Source organism: Amblyomma mixtum, chromosome 1, assembly GCF_055824585.1.
Source record: "Amblyomma mixtum isolate Tamu chromosome 1, ASM5582458v1, whole genome shotgun sequence".
Lineage (NCBI taxonomy): Eukaryota > Metazoa > Arthropoda > Arachnida > Ixodida > Ixodidae > Amblyomma > Amblyomma mixtum.
In genome coordinates, this window is record NC_143012.1 from 42,176,261 (window position 1) to 42,199,541 (window position 23,281).

A 23,281-nucleotide genomic window follows, 5' to 3' on the forward strand; every position below is an offset into this window, starting at 1 on the left:
CCTTCAAGCGAGCCGACTCGTGCAGTGTGCCTTATCGCAACCGCGTATCGTAAAGTCGACTTATCTGCTTTCCTCAACGATTTCGCATCTCCTTTTCGATTCATCCGACGTACAAGAGGAAAGAGTGACACAGAACAAAAAAAAAAATCGACGCCAAGGCTGCCGCGTACAAAAAAACGGGACCACTACTTACAGCAGCTACGCCGTCTACAGTTTTTCTCGGTTTTTCTCCACAGCGCACGATGGAAAACAACGCGAACGCCCTACAAGACTGCGCACATGCGTCCTTTATACCATCCCGCTCTTCCTCCGTCGCCGCGACAGTCGCGAGGAGATAAGAAAGCCGCCGAATAAAAAATACGGACTCGCTGGTAGAGGCGTGCACAACAACCTTCTTTTCCGATCGGTCGCCGTCTCGAAGCAGGACCACCCCTGGTGCGCGCGGCGCGCATAACCAAACAGGCCAGTTGTTGCTCGCCCGCTCCACATTGCAGCGAGCGAGCGAGCGCCGCTAGCCTTACACACGCTTTGCAAGGTATTAGATGCAGGCACGCACACAGTGAAGTAAGGCCGACACCCTGCACACTCCGGTCTCACTAAATCGGTGCAGCGCTCTGGCGCGTAATATTGACTTCAGCTAATCAACGGATGAACTCGCTGGGCTGTTTACAAATCCTTGAAGACATCGGCCTGTCTGTTCTTTCGTAGGCTGTCGTTAATAGGCCTGCGAAGCGGCCGAACACAGACCGTTCTAACGTGTGCGAGAACCCTTTTCCTGATCAGTTGGAGCTGGCTATAGCTTTAAGGGTGTTGCACGGTTCTATAGTCTAAGACCGAGTTTAGGCGTGGCCCGCACAGCCACACTACCGGCATCGTCCACGTCGCGCTCTCTGCATAAAGCAGTGACGGGAAGCTGGCGGCTCGCGTTATATAAAAGGGCAGCGAAGAGCAGCGCCACGCGACCGCTGCGCCTCTAGCGGCCGCCACTGTCCGGCGGTCACGCAGAGGAGAGCTCCGCACCCCGTGACGACGCCGACGTCGACGCCTTGGTCCATAAACCCCGATTCTTTGAGGCGGCGAGATTTCTTGTTCGTTTTATTCGCGCTCTCTCCGAAAGCTTGCCTGCTTTGGTTTGGCGCTGTCACTGTCGATGCTCGCCCAGCAGATGTTCGCGTGCGAGCGGCGGTCACAGGCGGCGTCGTGGTGGAGGCTGTCAACGGTCCGTTTGTCGCCGCTTCCTCCGACCGCTAGGGGGCGCGGCGGCGGCATGCCTGCACGCTGCTCGTCGCGTGCTCTTTCTTGTCCGCTGCGCGTGCCGTGAGCGTGTTATTGTTGCGTGTTGCAGCCTTGCGAACTCTTAACGCGAACATGCAAGACACGCTTCGGAGCTGCTTTGTTATGCACGGGAGGCAGACTGTGTAGGAAGCGAAGGATGGCGCTTTTGGGAAGAAGCCGCTAGGTTGAACACGTCTGTGTCAGCAAATAAAAAAAACTGCATTCTTCGACTGCTGCTGGAGAAATGAATAGGAATTTGAAGCAGGTTCGTGTGGAAGAACAACTCAGAGAAGGGAAGTGAATGCACTGAAATGCGGGGAGTTGGTCTGCTTTTAGGAAACAGTGAAACTGCGCTTTTGAGTCTTAGTTTTCTTTGCTGAGGAAAGCGCGGAAGCCTGAGCGCCAGCCATACTACAGCGCGGGCTGCACATCCGACCTAGCTGAACGCTGGAAACGCTGGCTTTTTGTGGCACACTGGGTGTGTAGCAGAGTAGTGTTGTTTGGAAAGAGAAACTCGGGCGCGGCAAAACGTAAGCGCTGATCGGGTCAGCGGTTCTTTGGCTCCTTGAGCCCGTTTTCTCTGTTTACAATGGCGCTACTCCGGACCAGTCGAGTACGCAAACGTATAAATGCGTTCGCTTTATGGCTTTCTGTGTCAATACAAAAGAGGCAGGGATTTTTATGGCACTGGGCATGCGGGCATTGTGAATCGTACGGCTGACATTCCTGTAAAACTTTAGTGAGTGAGTGAGTGAGCGAGCGGAAGCGAGCAAACTAGCAAAATAACAAATGAATGAATGAATGGTTTATTGGTTAATTGGTTTATTGGGGTTTAACGACCCAAAGAAATTCAGGCTATGAGGGACGCCGTAGTGAAGGGCTCTGGAAATTTCAACCTTCACCTTCTGGGGTTCTTATCCCACAGTACACGGGCCTCTAGAATTTCGCCTTCATCGAAGTTCGGCCGCCGCGGCCGGTATCGAACCCGCGTCTTTCGAATGAATGAATGAGCGAGCGAGCCAGCTAACAGCCAGTGCCACCTATTACGCCCCGTTACCAACCGTTACCAACGCTGGAAACACTGACTGAACCGCTCCTTCGGAAGCGCGTTCCTGCGATATCACGACACGCTCAGCATTTTTTTAGTTCAAGCCGGCCAGCGGCCTCTATGTCCTGATTTTGTCGATGGCCCGGAGCATTGCGATAGATTACGTTCCGCGTTACATAACCTAACTCGACCTCTTCTTTCCTCTTTGCTTCGTTTGTTTTTTGGCTATATGTCTCCTCAGGAAGGATAATGAAGAGAACGAAAAGATGACTGCCCAGGCGACCGCAGTTGAGCAAGTATTCATGCAAATACCTTCGGGCAAAGTCAACAGGAAAAGGGATTAGGTTAGCTTTTGAATGTCAGCTTCGTTGACTGATCTGGGGAGCGATAGAAGGCGGCACGATGAGTTGAGCGCCGACAGTCGACAAACATGCAGTCACGACGTGAGTAGGAAAACCCCCGAGCGTTCAGCGGTCAAGGACAATACATGCACGCGTTCAGTGCTGCGTTAATGAAGCTGAGCAGAAAAAAATAAAGGAGGTCAGTGAGCTCGGATGTGCATTGCAAACCGGAGATAGTTTTTTAATGTAGAAAGGTCTTGTCTCAGTACATTTTTTAACCTCTCAGGCTTTGGTATCTCATGCTTCTTCTAATGGAGCCGACGACTGACGTTCGCCACCTATCAGCGATAGCTTCGCAAATGTTAACTGCCAGTTAGAGAAGAGTAGAATATTTCTAAATACTGCCCTTGGAGGTTGCAGCACCTTTGGCACGTTTCTAGTTAAAAGTATTTCCCTTTGAATTAAGGGCTCGGTTCTATGGTGCAGTATACTTCGAAGCTGAACCGCTCTTGACTGCTTCTTCCACGAAATAGAGGCGTACATCAGACGTCAAAAGTTTACAGGACATGCAAGTCGCCGAAAAAAAAGTTCCTAGTAACCTTGGCGTACAGCCTGGAAATGCCGATCACTGTGTCGTGTTCCTGCACTAAAGCCTAGTCTGCCGACCTAGATTTTTGTTTGCGTGCAATATATGGGACAAAACTCGTTTTTTTTCTTTTTTGCGACTCGTATGCCCCGTAAACTTTTGACGCCGAGCGTACGTTCCGCAGCAAGGGCAGGGTAGCTATTAATAGCATTTTGGAGTTAGCTTTGTAGACCGAAGAGTAGATTTAACACTGAAAAGCCGGAGAGAAAGCAAGTAATGTAAAGGCAGATGAGTTAACTAGACCTATATCCAGACTACTATTGAAGGCTACTACTGAAATTCCTAGAGAACACTGGCCTTCTGGGGTATACATATTGTTTAAGCTATGCGACATAGGCGGGGCAGTTGCTGGCATACCCGTCAGCACCACTACCGCCGTCAGCACAGTCCATAACCGATCAGAGGCACACGTATAGCCAGGATTTTTTTTTTTTCTGGAGGGGTCCGAGTTAGTTTCTTGCAATGGAGGTCACGAATGCCAAATATTCAAGAGGACTGCTAAGGAAGTTAGGGTTGCGGAGGGGGAGATGGACTCAGATTTAGGATAGGGTGGATTCAAGCCCCCCCCCCCCCCCCTCCGCTTCCCACACTTGGACACATGCCTGACCGATCACGTTAGCTCTTCGGCTTCAAGTGCTGCAGCACCAGTAGAATGGCTTCGTGCGCCACGGAACGGCGATACCATGGTACATGCACCTTGGCCTCCAAGAAAGGTCCAGTGTCCAGATGACCTAAGGCTGTCTACAGGACCAAAGCGGATGACGTCGAAGCGTGGTGATAGGCAGAGAACGTGCGTGATAGTCTCATTACATTCGCAGCTAGACATCGCCTCGGGCATGAGTATCGAGGTGACCCCGAAGTGCACACCAACCACTCGTGCACAACACACACACACACACACACACACACACACACACACACACACACACACACACACACACACACACACACACACACACACACACACACACACACACCAATATCAACATTTACAACCCTCCTCTTCACCCCTTCCCCATACATGAAACTTTTTCCCCTTCCTTTTCGTGGCCACATTAACCACGAATGTCACTCCACGAAAACGTGACTTGAAGGCACTTTTTTACGCTCCAGAAGAAGTCATGTTTCACAAAATATGCTACCCTCGATGGCGTATAGAAAATGAGGAACGGATATTCCATTTGCTTGTTCACTACCTCCGATTTTTTTTTTTTTGTATTTCTGAACCGCTCGATTATGTCTTCTTTCTTAACTCACCGAGCAACCGGGACGTCGTCACACGTGCCTTCAAGACACGCGCTCAATTTCCCGCCCTCTTCGTATCGAAGAACCCGACACGCGACGCCAGTAGCAACACACACAAGCGCACAACGCAGCCAACACGACTTCGACTTCTCACGCCTCCGATCTACCGATCCTGTTCTACTTCGGGACCGTCGTATAAGATCAGGTAGAGAGCGCGTGCTCATGCGATCTATAGGGGAAGGCAACGATCGTGTCTCGATAGACAAACAGCACAACTCAACAAGGAAAAGTGCGCCACCGTGCGGCAGGGGCGGCCTAGAGGGAGTCCCGACTCCCTCCATCGGCCGCGCACGATTTAGAAAGGCGTGGAGGGGGTGGTCCTACCGTTGCCCGGTCGCAACAAAGGGCGCGGAGTGCCGCAGCTTCCGAAGCGAGAAAGGACCAGGAAGGGAGGCGCGGAAGTCGAACTTCTTTTACCCGGCCGCGCGCCCTCCTAACGCCCTCGCCTATTCTGACGCCTATTCACTCCTCCTCGCCCGAGAGGGAGCGAGTCGAGTCACGAACAGTGGCGTCACAAGTCTGAACAGGTGGTGTAGGTGGTGGTATGCGGGGATTACCGTCTCAAAGCTGCACTTATGGGATAGGAGAGGCGCCTTTGAAGAGGGCTCCGGATCAACTTCGACCACCTGATGTTCTTTAACCTGCACTGACATCGCACAGCCAAATATATCGATTTACTTTTCAATTCAAGGCAGTTACAGGACGGACCCTGGGGATTATCTCATGCCAATCATATGCTCGATTGAATGGGCCAATTGTTATCCAGGCATTTTTGAATGAAGGAGGCTTCCTCAACGTAATGCATGGGGTTCAGTGCCAGCTCATGTGAGTGTAGTAGACGAAAGAGAACGTAGCCTCGACACATGAGCTACATCATGGCTTTTACATGTGGGATAAAAAGTATTTCGTCGTTCTAAACGGTTCATCATCATCGTCAGCCTGACTATGCCCGCTGCAGGACAAAGTCATTTCCAATATCGCTCCAATTAACCCTGTCCTTTGCTAGCTGCTGCCACCGTATCACCGCAAACTTCTTAATCTCATTCGCTTACCTAATTTTCTGCTGCCTCCTTCTACGCTTTCCTTCCCTTGGAATCCAGTGTGCTACCCGCAATGGCCATCGATTATCTTGCCTTCGCATTACATCCCCTGCCCAAGCCCACTTCTTCCTCTTGATTTCTACTAACTTGTGTTTGATCTCTGACCCACTCTGCCCTTTTATTTTTTTCTATCTCTCTTAACGTTACACCTATCATTTTTCATTCCATAGCTCGCTGCATTGTCCGTAACTTAAGCTGAACCCTTTTCGTAAGCTTCCACGAATTCGATCAATTTCTCAATATCTATTTTGAGTTCCAATCCAGTTCTCAATATCAGTCGTTTACAAAATGCATCGAAATTTATTCGTTATTAATATGAGTCGCACTTGAGGCTCGATCTGCGTTAAATCTCTGCTGCATATTTGGTCGCGCCCTGACTCCTGCGCAGCTAACTAGCCAAGTTAGTACACCTAGATGAGCCATTATGAGAACACCACATCTGTATAGAACCACGCACCTAAGAGCCAGCGCCAGACCGGCGCTTGACCATTTTCGTATACGAGCGCCCCAACTGGAGACGTCGTCCAAACACATCGCGTCGCCCACTGACACCCACTCGGTCCGCGCCTGTGTACGTTCCTTTCAACTTATTCTTTTATTTCTGATCGCACCACTTCGACCGCTTCCCACGGCTTGCACATCTCCACTTGTCATTGAGCGCGAATGTTTGTCTTCGGTGTTCGTTCATTTTTACTTTATCCCCCCCTTAAGTGATGTCTCGGGCCTTGAAGGCGCTATAAATTGACAAAGTGAGATTATGCAAACGCAAGCAAAGGCAATCGCGTTTAAATGCCCATCTGTCTTTCCGTTTGCAAGCGGTTTCGTAACGCAGCACGCGACATTGGCAAGCCGTTTTCTCTGGTTCACGCGTAGCAGGAACCAGAGGACGAAAGTGTATTTGATCTACCAGCGCTGCTATACGGCAGTGTAGGAAGTGTTGAAATTTGGGCGTTCACCACCAATGCGCGGTCAAGGGCGAGCTCTTAACAAACAGATCCATTTGAGTCCGTTTTCAATTTGAACAGAAAGCTTAATGATCGTAAGGTATCCCGTTAGACAGTCATTACATAAAAAAAAACGATTCGATTGAGCGAATACTCTGCTTAAGCGATGACCAGAATGACCAATAAGAACCGCTGTCTTGTGTCTCAATTCAGATATCACGAAATTTGAGAGAACGCATATAAACGTCTTGTAATGAGCGCAGTAATAAGGGGGTAATTACTCATTTGCATCCAACCAAGCGCAGCCATACGGCTATAGATGAAAGTCATACAGCTTTCACAGAAACTTCGTAGTCTCAACGCCTTCAGGGTCGATGGTAAACTGCGCCTCGGTGAAAACATCTAACCCCACTCACGCAGAGGAGGCAGCTATTGCATTAGCTGTAGCATCTAACCCAACGCCGTTGGGCACACTGATTCCCAGAACGCCTGTCGCAACTTCAATTACGGATTAAATCATAAGTCAGGGTTGTCATTGCTGACTAAGCAACCGCCCAAACAAGCCTCAGTCATCTGGTTTCCCGGTCACCTGGAACTACCAGGAGGAAACGAAGCCGCTCACAGGCATGCCCGAGCTCTTCTATACCGGGCGTCTCCCCCTGATGACCATAAAGGGTGCCGTGACCTGATAGGTTTAGCAATGTATGCTGACAATCTCGCGCCATACAGAACAGCCAGAAAGGAGTACCCAACACCGCACAAATCCCTCAATAAGTTAGAAGAGAACACCCTTAGGAGACTACAAACCAACACATACCCAACACCAGCTAAATTACACCAGTGGTACCCTACACTATACTCTCCGCAGTGACCACACTGTGGAGAGGTAGCTAACCCCTACCATATGGTGTGGGCATGCCAATTTAATCCCCTAGTTGACCCCATTCCCAACCCCTCCGAGGAGCAGTGGGAGGCTATTCTCCTCAGCGATGATCCTCACCGTCAGCACTGGCTGGTGGGGAGGGCCAGCGCAGCAGCAGCAGCCAGTGGACTACCGGACTAGGCGGCCCACCCACATGTTCTCAGAATACTGAACAATTAAAGATGTTTTTAATCAATCAATCAATCGTAGCTAAAAAGAAATTCGCTCTGGTCCGGGCTTCGAACCCTGGACAAGGCCGAATTTCTTTTAACTACGAAGTTTTTGTAAAAGTTGTATATGAATAATTAATCCATCCACAACAAACAACGAGATAGACATACCCCCCACCCCCTTTCGCCAAAAAACTGCGCCTAGAGCCCATCACTGATCGCAGTAAACTGACGCCATATAGGTGAATAAGACGTATCTACATTGGCCCCCAGTCGAAAAAAAAAACAACGTCAGAATCAGGGCAAAAATACGATGAGATGTTTTGGCGTTACGATAATTTTTTTTTTTTGTAGTATTGGAGTATTTTCCGCATACGTCTGTCGTTACAAGGGACGGCACAGTACTACAAGAAATTCTGTTGCTGCTACAAAATTTCTGTAGGTAATACAAATCCATGGGTAGTAAAAAAAAATTGGCAATGGTTTACATCTGGTTAAACCTGGAGGATTGCGAAAGCAACGAGGAGAGAGAGAGAGAGGCGATGGAGAGCGCTCGGCAGCGGCGGGGGCCCGGCAAGTTAGCTATGCGCCGCTACTGCTCATGCGCAACTGGCGAGCGCGGCGGCGGCGCCTCTGAGTCACCCGCGCAGCGACGGCGGCGGCGCGCCAGCTGTGCGCCGTGTGACGTCACTGATCCTCGCGCATGCGCAGTATGGCCTATCGTCAGCTCTGCGAAATGGCTCGGCGACTCGCGTAGCGTTGCTTTCGCAACAAGAGAGTCTGTTGCGATGACAGAAAATTTTCTGTTGCGTTTTATGTCCAGGCAGCGTCCGTAGAGAGCACCAGTGATCGTTTGGAAGCTCGCATAGTCAGTGTTGCGTCTTCAAAGGATTGCATCGAGGACGATACAGAGGTCAGCTGCTCCATCCGGATCGGTTGCCTCTTATCTAACCGTGGAGGAGCGCCATACCTGTAGCCTCGAGCACGTGAGATGCGACCTTCGGCCGGCGCCGGTGGTTAGACGGCTTCGCTCACTAAACGGGCGAGATGTGTTACAATCGGCAAGGTGCGTCCTCTGATCTTTTAACTCTCCTCTATCTGCACGTGGCAGCGGTGGTGGCTTGGCTAGAGCCAGTAGCAGGCCCGTGCAATTTCCTCTTCATCCTTCTCTCAGTCACAACAACAATAACAACGTTCACTTTCGCTAATCGCGCAGAGCGCTGCACGAACGAGACACCTTTGGAGCGATCCCTATAGACGGAGAAGAGGGAGGAGGATGAGAGAGAGAAAGCCGCTCTGGGCCAGATGGCGGCGTCGAAGGTCTGCCTTCAGGGAGCTGTGATAAACGCTTCTTTGCACGCGACACCGGAACAGCATCAACAACAATAGAAATAACGATGGAAACAACATTAGAAACAAAGAAGAACGAAGGTCAGGTAGAATGATGATTGGTTATCAGGAGTCAAAAGAAAAAAAGATGAAAGAAACAGAAAAAAAGGAGAGAAAGGGAATGAAATAAGGGACGTAAAACAACTCGCGCATGTTGCAAGCTTGTGAAATGAGAAAACTAGTCGAGTACCAAGCCTGGAGGCTGATCCGTACTTGAAGAATTTGCGTAAAAATTATAACCGATGCCGCAATGAGGAAAATTGGCTTTGAGGAAAGGTTGCTTGGTTTGGTTGGCTTATGGGGTTTAACGTCCCAAAGCGACTCAGGCTATGAGGGACGCCGTAGTGAAGGGCTCCGGAAATTTCGACCACCTGGGGTTCTTTAACGTGCTCTGACATCGCACAGTACACGGGCCTCTAGAATTTCGCCTCCATCGAAATTCAGCCGCCACGGCCGGGATCGAACCCGCGTTTTTCGCTTTGAGGAAAGGAAATGGTGCAGTAATTATCTCACTTCTCGGTGGACCCCTCAACAGCGCCGCGAGGGAAGAAGGAAAAAGGGAGTGAAATAAGCGAAAGAGGGAGAAAGGTTTCGTAGTGGAGGGCTCCGCAATGATTTTGACCATCTTGGAATCGTTAACGTGACATCGCACAGCCCACGGACGTCTTTCGCGTTGGCCTTCACTAAAATGCCGGCCACCTTGGCCCGAATTCGAACCCGCGACCTCGCGTTCGTCAACCCAACGCCACATCCTTTCATCTACCACCTGGCCCGCCGCGGTGGCTCAGTGGCAGTGGCGCTCGGCTGCTTGGGTCATGACCCAAAGGACGCGAGTTCGATTCCGGCTGCGGCGCTCGAATTTCGATGGAGGCGAAATTCTAGAGGCCCGACTACTGTCAAAGCCACCTAGACTAGACAAGGCCTGTTCGCTCCTCCTCTCCACAGGGGCCTACGTCACACTAGTTGCCCGACCCGCCCGACCGGTCCGGCCGCGAACGACGGTGAGAGCGCACGTGGAACGCAGCACAGGCTCATAGAAACGCAGGCCTGTGGTTAGGTTAGGCAGCGAACGTGCTGACATTTCTCTTTTCCGACTTCTAGGTTTTCGAGCTGCAGTAGCGTCATACCGTATTCTCCTGGCTTGTGCACGTTGAAATCATGATGTGGTGCTAAAGAAAAGCACATTTTGTAATCGCTGCAACATGGGCCGTTGCTGTGTGCCGGGGTGCCGCGGAAATTATGACGGTGGCCCAAAAGTTAGAGTGTTTGGTTTTCCCAAAGATGAAGCTCACAGAAAAGCTTGGATGAGAGCAGTTCCTCGCAAGGATTTTACGCCAACCATACATTCCAAGGTAAGTAACTGAAATTTAACTTCTTTGGTAGCCTTAGCTTATGTACCATAAAACCCAACACAAAGCAAAAACCTTCCGTAACTTTAAAAGTTGTTGAAGAATAGCTTCGAGAGAACCGGATGTAATTATAATTAAGCTTTCTCATGCAGGTATGCGAGCTCCATTTCCATGAGCAAGATTTCATCACCAAGCTCTCACATCATGATAAACAAACAGGAAGAACCATAGAGCTCAAGCGCGATCGTGTTCAACTTCAAAAGGGCGCAGTGCCTTCGGTGTTCCCCAATTGCCCATCATATCTTTCTTCTACACCTTCACGTCGCGAGTCCCCAGCAAGAAAGAGGGCACGTCGGGAAAATGACGCCATACAGGAAGCCATCAAGAATTCTTCAAAGACAAGCGAGGAAGAAAAACGCAAAAATTCAGTGTCTTCGTTTGAAGAATTGCAAAGCAAGCTAGCCAACATCTGCGACACCAAGTTTTGGACAGTCACTGCGAACGAAGAGTCCGTCATGTTTCTTCGTGTAGAACCTGAGCCATCTCCATACGTGAAATGTGCTGTCAGAGTCCTTCCAGATCTGACAATATCTGTAACTATAGGCATGGTGAGGCTGCATTCACTAGCATGTGGCAGTGCAGTTCCAGACACAGTTTGCAACGCAACAGCCTTGTCTGCGCTGCTTGAAAATCTTGAAGGTCAGCTGCGTAAAAGTGCCGAAAAATCAGGCGGCCAGAAACGTGATGTTTTGACATTTTTTCGATTCCTGATATCCGAATTTATTCAAGACACTGAAGAAGGAACGGAAGATGTTGCGCTGTTAAAATTTGTGAATGAACAAATCAGCCTTTTCCTCACGAATAAGCGTGTTTACAGTTCAGAAATGTTAGTTTTTGCCAGCATTCTTCACTCCATTTCGCCCCATGCTTATCACTTTGCAAGATCTGCATCTAGCTTAATTTTGCCGCATTCATCAACTCTACGCCGTGTCTGTTCCAAATACCAAGGTGACCCCAGCGAGGAACAACAACAAGTAAATTTCCTTTCGTACATACGGGAACGAGCGAAGTTATTGAAGCCCCACGAAAAAACCGTAACACTAATGATTGACGAGATACATCTTAAACCATTCTTTGACTTCAAGGCAGGAGCAATAGTTGGAGCATCAGCCCATTCGTCAGAGCCAGCAACAACCGCCCATGTCTTCATGACACAGTCACTGCTTTCCTCGAACAAGGATGTCATACATATTCTGCCTGTGTGTAGAATGAATGCTGAAACCCTGCACCAGTACACGAGGAAGATAATAGTCGGCATTGAAGAAATGGGGCTAAAAGTAATAGCTGTCATAACGGACAACAACTCTCTGAACCGCAAAATGATGTCCCTATTTTCAAAAGAGCCCGAACTGAGCATTGTGTACCCTCACCCGGTAGACAACCAACGTCCGCTATTTTACATTGTGGATCCGGTACACTTACTGAAATGTATAAGAAATAATTGGATTAATCAAAAAAACCCTGCAACATGCTTCTATTTCCCAGAAATTGATTTGTCTGGTGTTATGCCTGACGGGCCCCCCCGAATGAAAGCGGCATCCTTCGAAGCTGTTAGGAAGCTTTATTCATCAGAAAAAACAGCACTCGTGAAAGCTGCTTATGGGCTTAACGCGAAAGCTGTAAATCCAACAGTTATGGAGCGCCAGAACGTGAAACTGGTCCTAAATGTTATCAACTCTTTCGTCTCGAATGCTCTCCGAACTCGTGGATCACTACTGAAGATCCCGCTTGCTGACTCAACCGCCTTATTCATAGACATTGTGCTGGCGTGGTGGAGAATAGTGAACGTGAAAACTCCTCACAAGGGTCGAAGAGTCAAGGACAGCCTGCAAGAACCGGTACAATCAGTCAATGATCAACAGCTGACCTTTCTCAGCGGAATCATAGACTGGCTTGACGCCTGGAAGTCAGTAACTATGTCCAGTGGGACACTCACCAGGGAAACCCACACTGCCCTTCGGCTCACCTGCTATTCTCTTGTGGAAGTGTGCCGATACTGTTTGGAGGAGCTGAAGTTCAAGTATGTTTTGCTTGGGAAATTCCAAACAGACGCTTTGGAAGAGCGTTTCGGTAGTTATCGGAGGTTGGCTGGCAGGAACTACCATATTTCGGTGCGTCAGTTGTATGAGTCGGAAAAAAAGCTGAGGCTACAAAAGCTTCTGACATTGCCAACTGAAGCGGCTTCAACAAGCACCAAAGAGGATGAACAAGCAATTGTGGACACAGATAACTTTTCTGTTGTTATTACAGAGGACGACATTACTCGGTCAAAGTGTGACATGGACGTGATAGCGTACATAGCTGGCTATTGCGCACATGCTGCCCTTAAGAAACTGTCTTGTTCCTCGTGTGCCAGCGCAGTTGTTGTTGAGGACAGGATCCTGGAAGCTGAAGACATGAGCATGATCGTCCACCTTTCCAGAGGTGGACTCAAGTTTCCGCAGCCTTGTGTTGTTAACATGGTTCTTGTCTGCAAGCTCGTCGTTGAAAAGCTTTCAACAGGGGAAAATGAAGAGAGATTTTTGTTGAGCCGCAATCAACACTCCATTGTAGCTTCCTTAGTGTCTTCCCTGGTTCAAGAAGACTTTCCGGTCAGCGAGTGCGAAAACGGACATACAGGGAATTCACTTCTGCAGCTCATGGTAAAAGCCGCAGCCAACACAGTGCTGAGTAATTTTTGTAAACTAAGGAATGACGCCATTCAGGACAGCAGTCAGAAGAAGGCAGCTGCCAGGAAACTAAAAAAGTTAAAGAATTGAAATATTTTATTGCAGAGCACTGTGACCAATAAAATGTCCATAAAGTATTCATGTTACTGTTTTCCATGACTTAGTTCATTTTGTTTATTTTGATGTCTAACACGCCATCCGCTTTCGAAAATGACAAAAAAAACGTACATTTCTTTAAAAAGCAACAAAATGCATGAGATGCAGCAGGTACTGCATCTCATGCATTCTGCTTCATTCTACTGCTTTTCTGTCTAGGAACAAAATATTTTGAAGTTAATATGAACTAAATGCGATTAACTGAAGAGCAGGAACTATAGCAGTCCAATGCTCTGCCACAAGTATTATCATGCAGCTATAAAAACGAAGCATTTAGCTGCAATGCGAAGTATATTGCAAGGGCTACGAAACATAGCATAAATTATAAATTAACACGGAAGATATTTAGCGAAATCATGCTCGCGGTTAAAAAGCTGTTGTTTAGTCGCTAAGTCATATTTGTTGACTCACTTCTAAAGCCATTGTACCGCGGATAGTAAAAAAGTGCGCTTAAAACTGCCGGCGAACCCCCGCAGTCGCGAGCGGAGGACGGACAACTAGCGTGACGTCACGGAGCAAGCGGAGAGGCCTTGAGTAAGTCTAGGTGGCTTTGCTACTGTGCGATGTGAGTGCACGTTAAAGAACCCCAGGCGGTCAAAATTTCCGGAGCCCTTCACTACGGCGTCCCTCATAGCCTTAGTCGCTTTGGGACTTTAAGCCCCCATAAACCTAAGCCTTTGATACACCACTGCGCCGCGGGCAGTTTCGCAGTATTTCTAAACCAACTTCCCGCAGTTTTTATTTCCTTGGTTCGTTCGATCGTTAGTTCTCCGAGAAAAAAAAAATGCATAGAAATAAATATATAAACAAAAGAGAGCGCCGCGCGATGTCATAAACCCGTAACGACGATGCAAACTACATCATTTGGAGCGTTGCGTAAGAAGTTGCGGCGTGCACAACTTCGGCGTATAAACCGCGTCCGGACGCACGGGCTCTCTCGGTTTGCAAGAGCGCGCAGGCCGTTCCGGTTCACCTTCAAACCACGCCGCCGATAATAAAAGAGAGCGAGCGAGCGGCCCCGTTCGTATGCTACGCGAAAGAGAAGAGAGTGACGGCTCTGCAAACGGCTGCACGCTGTTCTCCGTTAAGGAAACGCCTAATGAAACGTCGCCAAGAGCGTTGTTCTTGTTCGGCCTCTGAGCTTTCCGGGCATCCAGTCGAGGGTCCTTCGCGAAACCCAACACGCGTACCCGCTCTTTACAGCCAGTTGTTTTTTATTTTTATTTTCATCGCTCTCTCTTGTCTTTCTCCATTGCTTTTTTTTCTTTTCATCTTTTGTTCGTTATTTCTTTCATTCATTCCTTCCTTCTTTCTTTCCTTTCTTTTCCTATTGCTTCTTTTCTTTCGTTTTCTTTTCTTCGTAACTGTTTTCGTTCCTTCTGTGGTTTTCTTTTCTACGTTTCTTTGTTGCGTTGGTTCTTTCTTTGCATATTTTTTCTCTTTCTCTCTCTTTCTCTGACTCCCTCGGGGCAACGGCGGTCGCTCAACGCGGTTAGCGGAAATTGCGCGCGCATTTTGTTACGGCTCATTAAGCAAAACCATATCTTGCCTGTTTCTGCGCTCGCGTGCGCAGCGTTGCCCTTGACTGAATTTCGCGTTCGCCGTAAAAAGCAAGCGAACGAAGACGAAGAAAGCGCCCCGCCCCCCCTTTTCTTGGCGTTAGCGTTGCCGCCGCGGGGTGGATGAACTCCGGATGCTCGCTGCGCCGGGTCAATAGAGACGACCTTTCTTGTTCGTTGTCTTCGGGATACTAGTTCTTTCGTGGAACTGGCGATTAGTGGCTTCGGTCGTCGATAACACTGAAGCCCTGCGGTCAGCCGACCGTCCTCTCCTCCCCCCCACCAACCTTCACAGTCCTACCTATTGCGTGCGGTCTTACTAGGTTGATAGATTGAACAGCTCTTTCGTTATGCCGTCGGGTTTTCACCACATCATTTTGCCCCAAACCAAGTCACAGCGCAGTGTGCTCAGTTGCTGAAATAATTTATTCTTTAATTCATTTACCTCTTGCTTTTTAAAATTATTACACATTTTTCCTTGTTGCAGCTTATTCCTACCATCTGCTGGTTTGTGCACACCTTCCTTCATTCCTCCCGCCCTTATAAAAATGGTCTTTAGACAGTCTATAGACTTTTTTTTTACTCTGTTGACCTCCTATAGATATTGCTTCTTGTCTATTCACAGTCTATAGGCTGTCTATAGACAAAAATATACTAGAAGTGTATGGCCATAAATCTATAGATCGTCTATACACTGTCTATAGCATTTGTATTGCCTATAGACTGTTCTCTAGGATTTCTTTATAGACACTTTATAGACTTTATAGACAGAAATCTATAGACACTGTATAGACTGTCTAAAACTTTTTTTGTAAGGGCGGAGCCCTTCACTACGGCGTCCCTCATAGCCTGAGTTGCTTCGGGACGTTAAACCCTAATAAACCAAACCAATCCTTCCTTCCTTCCTTCCTTCCTTCCTTCCTTCCTTCCTTCCTTCCTTCCTTCCTTCCTTCCTTCCTTCCTTCATTCATTCATTCATTCAATCGTTATCTAATTAATGCGGTAAACTAAATTAGATGGTATAGTATAGCACGGTATGGTATGGTATGGTATGGTATGGTATGGTATGGTATGGTATGGTATGGTATGGTATGGTATGGTACGGCACGGCACGGCACGGCACGGCACGGCACGGCACGGAACGGAACGGTACGGCACGGTATGTGGCGTGGGGTTCCACGTCACGAAGCGGCCCGTGAGATATGAAGGACACCCTGAGATATGAAGGACATCGGTAGCTGCGGATTAATTTAGGCCATCTAGGTATCTGAATGAATCTGCAGCTCTGAACAACGGCGTCCCTCGCAACCCACACGCTGCTTGAGGACGTGAAAGACCACATATTGGACTGTTCTTATTTTGTTTGCTTTTTAATCGCAGTATTTGGGACCCTTTGCGTGGTTAGCGTAGACGGCATCGGCAAGTGAAAAACTACGGGACGTCGAATGTACGCGACCGCCTTAAGCCAATAAGAATGCGATTCCCGGCCACCAATCAAACGTTCGCTCTGTGACATCATAACAACACGTGACCAACCTAGATCCATCGCTGGCGACAGAAATACATCGGCCCGTAAAAAGAGCGGCACAAATAGGTTTCCTACAAGTCTAATTTAGCGGGTATATTTTGTGCCATGTCCCAGAAACGACGGACGTTCAGATCATTCGAAATGACTTCCGACCTCGTCTAATTTCCACGTTCTCCCCATATTCCAGGAAATGACGCCAACCTCCTCCAAGCGATGCTCCTTGTTTCTTCTTCCTTCCTACGACAAGTCAGCGAATCGGAGATCGGGGCGATACGGCCGGAATGAGAGACCTTTTAAAGACCCGGTGTATATACAGGAAGGGGGGAGGAACACGCGTACGCGGAAAAGTTTTCTGCCGAAAGAACGCGAAAACAAAAAAAAAAAAGAAACGCGCGGTATTGCGCAGCCGGAATTTTAAGAAGCTAACAGGGCAATAAAGTTCGAAACGGGCAAAAAAAAAAATGAACAAAGTATAGAACGCCAGAAAGAGTTGCGAAAGGTCTGTGATTATCCGAAAAAGTGCGGCGCGACGCGACGCGTTTAAAAAGGGGCCGACGGAAGCTGTCCGGTTCGGAATTCTTGATGCGCTTCTTTTTTCGGAAGCGTGCCGAGCGGCTCTTGAACGCGCCAGATTTTTTTTTTTTTTTCTCCGGGGCTATACAGCTCTGCCCGAGCCTTTCACTCTTAATTCTGAGGCGTGCTCGGGGTCTTTAGATCTTTGTGCCAGCCGCCGCGGCGTTATGTACAAGTGGTGTGTCAGCGAAGAATATAAATAGCCTTTAAAATAGACGAGCGCGCGCAGCCCCGCCCACAAGCGTGTCTGCGGCATTGTGGCTAGTTGAGCTCCTCGGCCGCCAAGTACAATTGTATGCGACACGGCCGTGGGCTGCGCGGCGAGCAGGTCACGCGAGAACACCACGTGCTCAAAACCGCGTAATTCCTGCATCAAAGCTTCCGCAGCTTACCGGTATATACTATACACACGTCCGAAATTAGTTGTCCTTTTTTATACGCTATATGCGGCACATATACACCGCAGCAGCGTAGAAGTGTCAAGTTCCAGTATTTTCTCAAGCAACTTCGGTAGTAACCCCTCTGGGGTTGGCGCTATGTTGAAAATAAAATAAATGAATCAATAGAATGGGCGGTTCATGTGTGTTATATTGGGTATACTACCTCAGCAGTCATACAGGAACGGCCGCCGCGGTGGCTCAGTGGTTATGGCGCTCGGCTGCTGATCCGAAAGACGTGGGTTCGATACCGGCCGCGGCGGTCGAATTTAGATAAATGCGAAATGCTAGAAGCCCGTATACTGTTCGATGTCAGTGCACGTTAAAGAACCCCAGGTGGTCGAAATTTCCGGAGCCCTCCACTACGGCGTCTCTCATAGCCTGAGTCGCTTTAGGAAGTTAAACCCTAATAAACCAAGCCAAACCAGTCATACGGGAATTACGCCGCAGTCAGGGTGTAGAAGGGCCTTATGTGAAAATACTGAAAAATATCTATAGTGTCTGCACAGCTGCCATATATAGTCCTCCATAAAGTCAGCAATAAAATTCCAATAAGGAAGGGTGTCAGGCAGGGAGACACGATCTCGCCAATGCTGTTCACCGCCTGTTTAGAGGAGGTGTTCCGAGGCCTGGATTGGGAACAGTTGCGGATAGGAGTTGATGGAGAATACCTAATTAATTTGCGATTCGTCGATGGAATTGCCTCGCTAAGTCACTCAGGAGATGAGCTGCAAAGCATGATCAATGAGTCAGACAGACAGAGCGGGACGGTGGGGTTAAAAATCGACATGCTGAAAACCGAAGTAATGTTCAACAGTCTCGCAAGGGAACAGCAGTTCACAATCTTATCGCAGAAAGTTAGGTGGGCGGATGAGATTAAGATGTTTGCGGGGATACGGTGGCCGCAACTGGCAAAAGACGGGGTTATTTGGAGAGACATATAGGAGAGGTCTTTGCCCTGCAGTGGGCGTAGTCAAGTTGGTGATGATGACGTATAGTACATATATACCTTTACTAAAGTATCAGTACTGCATTGCCTATACTATAGTATTGCGTATAGCAGTATCATTGCTGTTAACTGTCATTATAATGGCAATTCAGTGCCAATTATATGCATGCTGATGCCGATCCTACGTACTACTGATACCGCATGCTATCGGTACTGTAAAATCGGTATTATGCGGTACTATGGTACTTATATTCTTGTCAGAGCCCATTACAGAAGTTTGGCTTGTCGCTGTTGACCGAGGGTCATTTCTCATGTCTCGGTGATCATATCGATGCACACAACACATTTTTCAGCCGTAGGTCTGCAGCCGTTCTTCCTCTGTGCGTTCTCTCCGCGACCTCTGCTACGGGCCTCTGTGCCGTCAGAAACATGCAACAATGTCTTATGACGTTATTTAGTTACATACATGCACTATATATTGCGTATTTAAGTCAAAAACATAAATAATCTCATGGTAACACACTAGAAACACTGTAGCTTTTTTTTCCCGCTGGGAGCAGAAATCTGATTTAGGCGAATAAAACAGCTTTCAAGGATGCCCACAGCATCCCTATTGCTATGCCATAACCAGCAATTCTGGGCAAAAACATTGTTCAAAGGGAAATAGTTTATAATTTTTTTTTTCATATATTGTAAGGTTTCATTATAACAATCAATATCCGCTGAGATCCGCGTCGGCATGCAATAAGGTTCCCTTTTTTGCTAACAAGGTTTTTGCTATCGTCAAAAGCGTTCCCCATTGGTTCTCTATGGCAGTCATAGCTGCTCGATCCGAGCGATGGGAAGAGTTTAAAAGAAAGATTTTGCTGAGCATCGGAAGTATGGACTGTTACCTTCAATATTTATACAACAGTACCTTACAATTTTCCAATACTCAAAATTTTTGTGCGAGAATGCTGGGCGTAGTGGGAGCGCAGTGAGTTCTCTCTAATTGCTCTCAGTCTGCTTAGTTGTGTTGTGTAGTGTTTTTTTTTTTAATTCGTGAAGTAGGGTATACGTGAAACGTACTGCCGAATACGCCGCACATGTCATCTTCAACGCACACGCGGACAAGGAGCAGAGACTCGTTCCACTTTCAACGCAACGACGTCTCTAAAGGGAGTCCGTACTATGCGTTGCACCGCTTTGGATCCGTATCCTTCACCTTCCTTTTCTGATCAACGACGGCCGCCCCGCCCCACGCTCGCTCAATCTCGGCAGCTGACCGGCGGCCACCGCCCGCTCTCTCCTCCTGCGGGTCGTTATTTCGACGTCAAAACGGCCTTTTGGCGGTCGCCCACCGCCGTGTGGAAGCCCTATCAGGCCGGCGACCGCATTGGCAAACATTTATTCCCAGTCAGCCGTGATTGTGTGCGTGCGTGTGTGTGAGCGCTGTGCCGTGGCGCTCGAGCGCGTGCGGCGAATTGAGCCCGTTCGTCTATGACCCGAGACGCCGGCGGCGGCAGGGACCGGCAACGTTTCAAGAGCGGCTGCGTTACGTGTACGCCGCGGACGGCGGGGCGCTCAGACGCACAAACGGTATTACGCGCGCCAGTCTGATGTATATCGCGGTTCTTAAGCAGCTCGAGCGCTGGCGCCGACTGCTGAACGCCGGCGCTGGCTCTGGGACGTTTTTGGGACGTTTCTGGGACGTGAGCGAAAGTTACGGGGACCGAAGGTCGGTCAGTACCGAAGTGGCTTAACGGGTGAGATAATACTGACAAAACCTTGGTTGAAAAAACTATATAGAACAACACGTGGTTCGAGCATGTCGCCGTATTCTATGTTTCGAGACCGGAAGTGCTCGATGACTAAAGGGGCACCGGAAGTTCGAAGCTTTCGTATAGTTCGTCTTCTTTTTTTTTGCAATTTCGCAAGTCTTTGGGTGGTTTAAGACATGAGTTTCATGTATATGACATCTTAGTTCAGGTTTCGACAGAACCAAAAGTAATGAATGGAAGATTTGATTTGAGACTTGAGGACAAAAAGGAAGGGGTCATTGTGGAGGCCGGTATGAAAGCTTTTCATCTGACTAAAATAAATTTAACAAAAAATATAAATAATTATCCCCAAGTGAGTGAAAGGAATGCATTCTAAGCGGCTGGGTACACCACACAGCTGTTACACTTGCAGCTCAGTGGAAGGTCGGACGTAAAAAATACGGCGCGTTCTTTACGACCCACCTGAGCTTTCTGCATTGCCGAAAGCTGAAGCTTCTATCTAATCTACTCGACAACACGACATTCCGTGGCAACTGTTTCCAACGTTATCTAGAAAAGTTGTAAAGGCCTTCAGGGAAGATTACGTTCATCCAGGTTGACCTTCTAAGCAGCCGAAGATCACCTGAACAGTGTATTTTATGCAAGTAAACTGACAAATCTGCCTTCGAATGAAATCGATATGAACAGGGAAAAAAGAAGTGGCAGTAAATGTCTCCCTATTTCGAGTAACGCGTCTATGTCCGAGTCTTGAACTTGTTACTTCCCCCGTTTGTGAGGTACAGTTTATTTTTTTAAATATGTATTTTCTTTCATATAGCAGTCGTTCAAATTAGGAAAATGAGCGGTTGAACTCATCTTGACTTCCAAGTGTCATTACAATTGGGAGTGATCTTTCCGGCGTCAGAGGACCTCTGATCGTAGAGCCTTTCATAGCCACTTACATGACCATCATGTATGGTCATTTAACTGCGCTGCCGGTCAGAGCGCTCGTTGATGAAATTAGTATTTATGCATCTTGTTTTCTAACGAGGCCAAGTGTTTGGTATGTTGAAATTTGCTAAAACAACCTGTTCTAGTTCATGGCAATGTGTAATGAAGCCCTCTGTTTTCCCCTGATCGGAAGACTTATACCGTTACTTAATAATGTAGATCTTCAGCCGTTTCTTTTTCTTAATTTACTTTAGCTCCCCTAACGCAATGCCAACTTGATGTCTGTGAGGTACCTTACATAAATCAAACAGAAGAAAAAAGACGATGCCGCAGCGCTTGCTGTTATGTACAAGAATACAATGATATATGCACTAGAGAAAAGCGTAAGTTTGAAATTAGTCGGGAGGAGAGCGATACGGATATCACGAAAACCCGTCAACTCACCTGGGGCGCCTGGCTGTTCGGCTTCCCCGCACTCACGGAAGACGCCGGGTGCAGGCCAAACGGAGATGCGGTGAGGAGCACCAGAATCACGTCAACACACGCGCATAGCCTCATCGCGTAGTCGGTGTGAAGGCGGCCGAGGCCGCGATCAGGCAGAAAAAAAAAAACACTTTCAGTCACACTTTCTCGAAACCGTACCGCACTCCAGAACGATCCTCTCCATCATCTGTCTCTAGCCGCATCATCTGTCTTTTCCAGCCTGCAAAAGCCAGGCACGCAGTGTCGCAAAAGCGAAACCAGAACTAGAAGGCGGGATGCGGTGGTGAGTCTCTTGAGCGTCCTAGGATTCTTTGGAAGTAGATGTGTTAAAAACCGTGGTCTTCTTTAGCTTGCCCAGCTTCGTTGAGAGCTTCGCCCGTTGTTTCATCCACAGTTTCGCGAGCCTGCCTGCCGTCTTGCTTCGCTTTGAAGACTCAGATCTCACGTGCTAGACTTAGATGATAAGTAACGAGAAGAGACAGAGATCATGGGATGATGATGCATCGAAGAGACAATCACGTCCCGCGGGCGAGGACTCGTAGTTGTCAGTCTGCTAGTCCTGCGTTCATCCAATGACTTGCCGCGAAGACCACCCTACTGTGCAGGTTCCAGATACAAGTTGTAGCTATGTCAACGTGCTATTAAGCATCCAGAGGCGGGCAGGACGGGATGTCAGTGGCTCGTCGACGCCTGGCTACGGCAGGGTTCTTTGGCGTGGACGTTGTACAGCGCGCGCTAACCGGCGGCGAAACGCGCGCGCTAACGCACGGTCGCGCGCCGAAGCCAGAGAGACCGACTGCGCCCTTTCGCCGACAAACGCCGTCCTACCGAACGCCGGCGGCCGACTCGCGCACTCTTTCTTTAACCCTTGCAGCAACGGCGGCAGAGCGGAGGAGAGAGCTCTGCGTATCCTCTCCATCCTCTCCTCCCTGAGCGACCATTCCTACCCTCTCTTTCCTTTCCTTCCGCATCCTCTCACTGCCAGCGAAAAAAACTGCTCTCTCTCTCTCTCTCTCTCTGGGTCCTCTCCCCTTCTCCTCTCCTTGCTCTGGGAGTCAAAAGAAGGTCAGAAGGCGCGAGAAAGAGCGCGATCTGGCGAGAGTAGGCAAAGCATTGCGGTGAAGTTCACTCCACGCTCGCTTGGTGTAGGTGTTTAAATAATGGCCCTTAGAGAAACGGCATTGGGCTAAACCGGAGGCGAATGAATTGAGAACGAGACCGTTCGAACTAAAACGATACAGATCTGCAAATGGTTGAAGTTGATCCGGGCACTCTACATACCATACCGTGCCGTGCCGCACCGCACCGCACCGCACCGCACCGCACCGCACAGCACCGCACCGCACCGTACCGAACCTTACTGTACCTTTCCGTACCTTACTGTACCGTACCGTACTGTACCATACTCTGTCGTACCGCACCGCACCGCACCGCACCGCACCGCACCGTACCGTACCGTACCGTACCGCACCGTACCGTACCGTACCGTACCGTACCGTACCGTATCATAGCATATCATACTGTAATGAACACATAGAAATGTGATAAATAGCTGCTGCGGAGGAAGCCTAGAAACTGTTCGTTGTCACTTTTGAAAAGTGGCTTCGCATTTTTGAAAAGAATCAACTGCGACAGTGCGTGCTCTTATTCAAATAAAATCTTCGCTGTTTCTGTTTTCAGTTGTGGCA

General features: G+C 48.7%; 2 protein-coding genes across 2 annotated transcripts in view; one reads left to right on the forward strand and one right to left on the reverse strand.

Moving 5' to 3' along the window:
• The window catches only part of LOC149366127 (A disintegrin and metalloproteinase with thrombospondin motifs 18-like), a 179,814-nt gene extending 157,388 nt beyond the window's left edge, over window positions 1-22,426 (reverse strand). The window contains exon 1 of the mRNA XM_089548866.1: window positions 21,555-22,426. Coding sequence (XP_089404992.1) covers window positions 21,555-21,668 — 114 coding nt within the window. The 5' untranslated portion in view covers window positions 21,669-22,426. The remainder of the gene's footprint in view (window positions 1-21,554) is intronic.
• LOC149366128 (uncharacterized) lies at window positions 10,343-13,308 on the forward strand. The gene is made up of 2 exons (XM_089551969.1): window positions 10,343-10,492; window positions 10,642-13,308. Exons 1-2 carry the CDS (start codon window positions 10,343-10,345, stop codon window positions 13,306-13,308), a joined length of 2,817 nt encoding a protein of 938 aa, XP_089408095.1.
• Window positions 22,427-23,281: the final 855 nt, after the last annotated feature.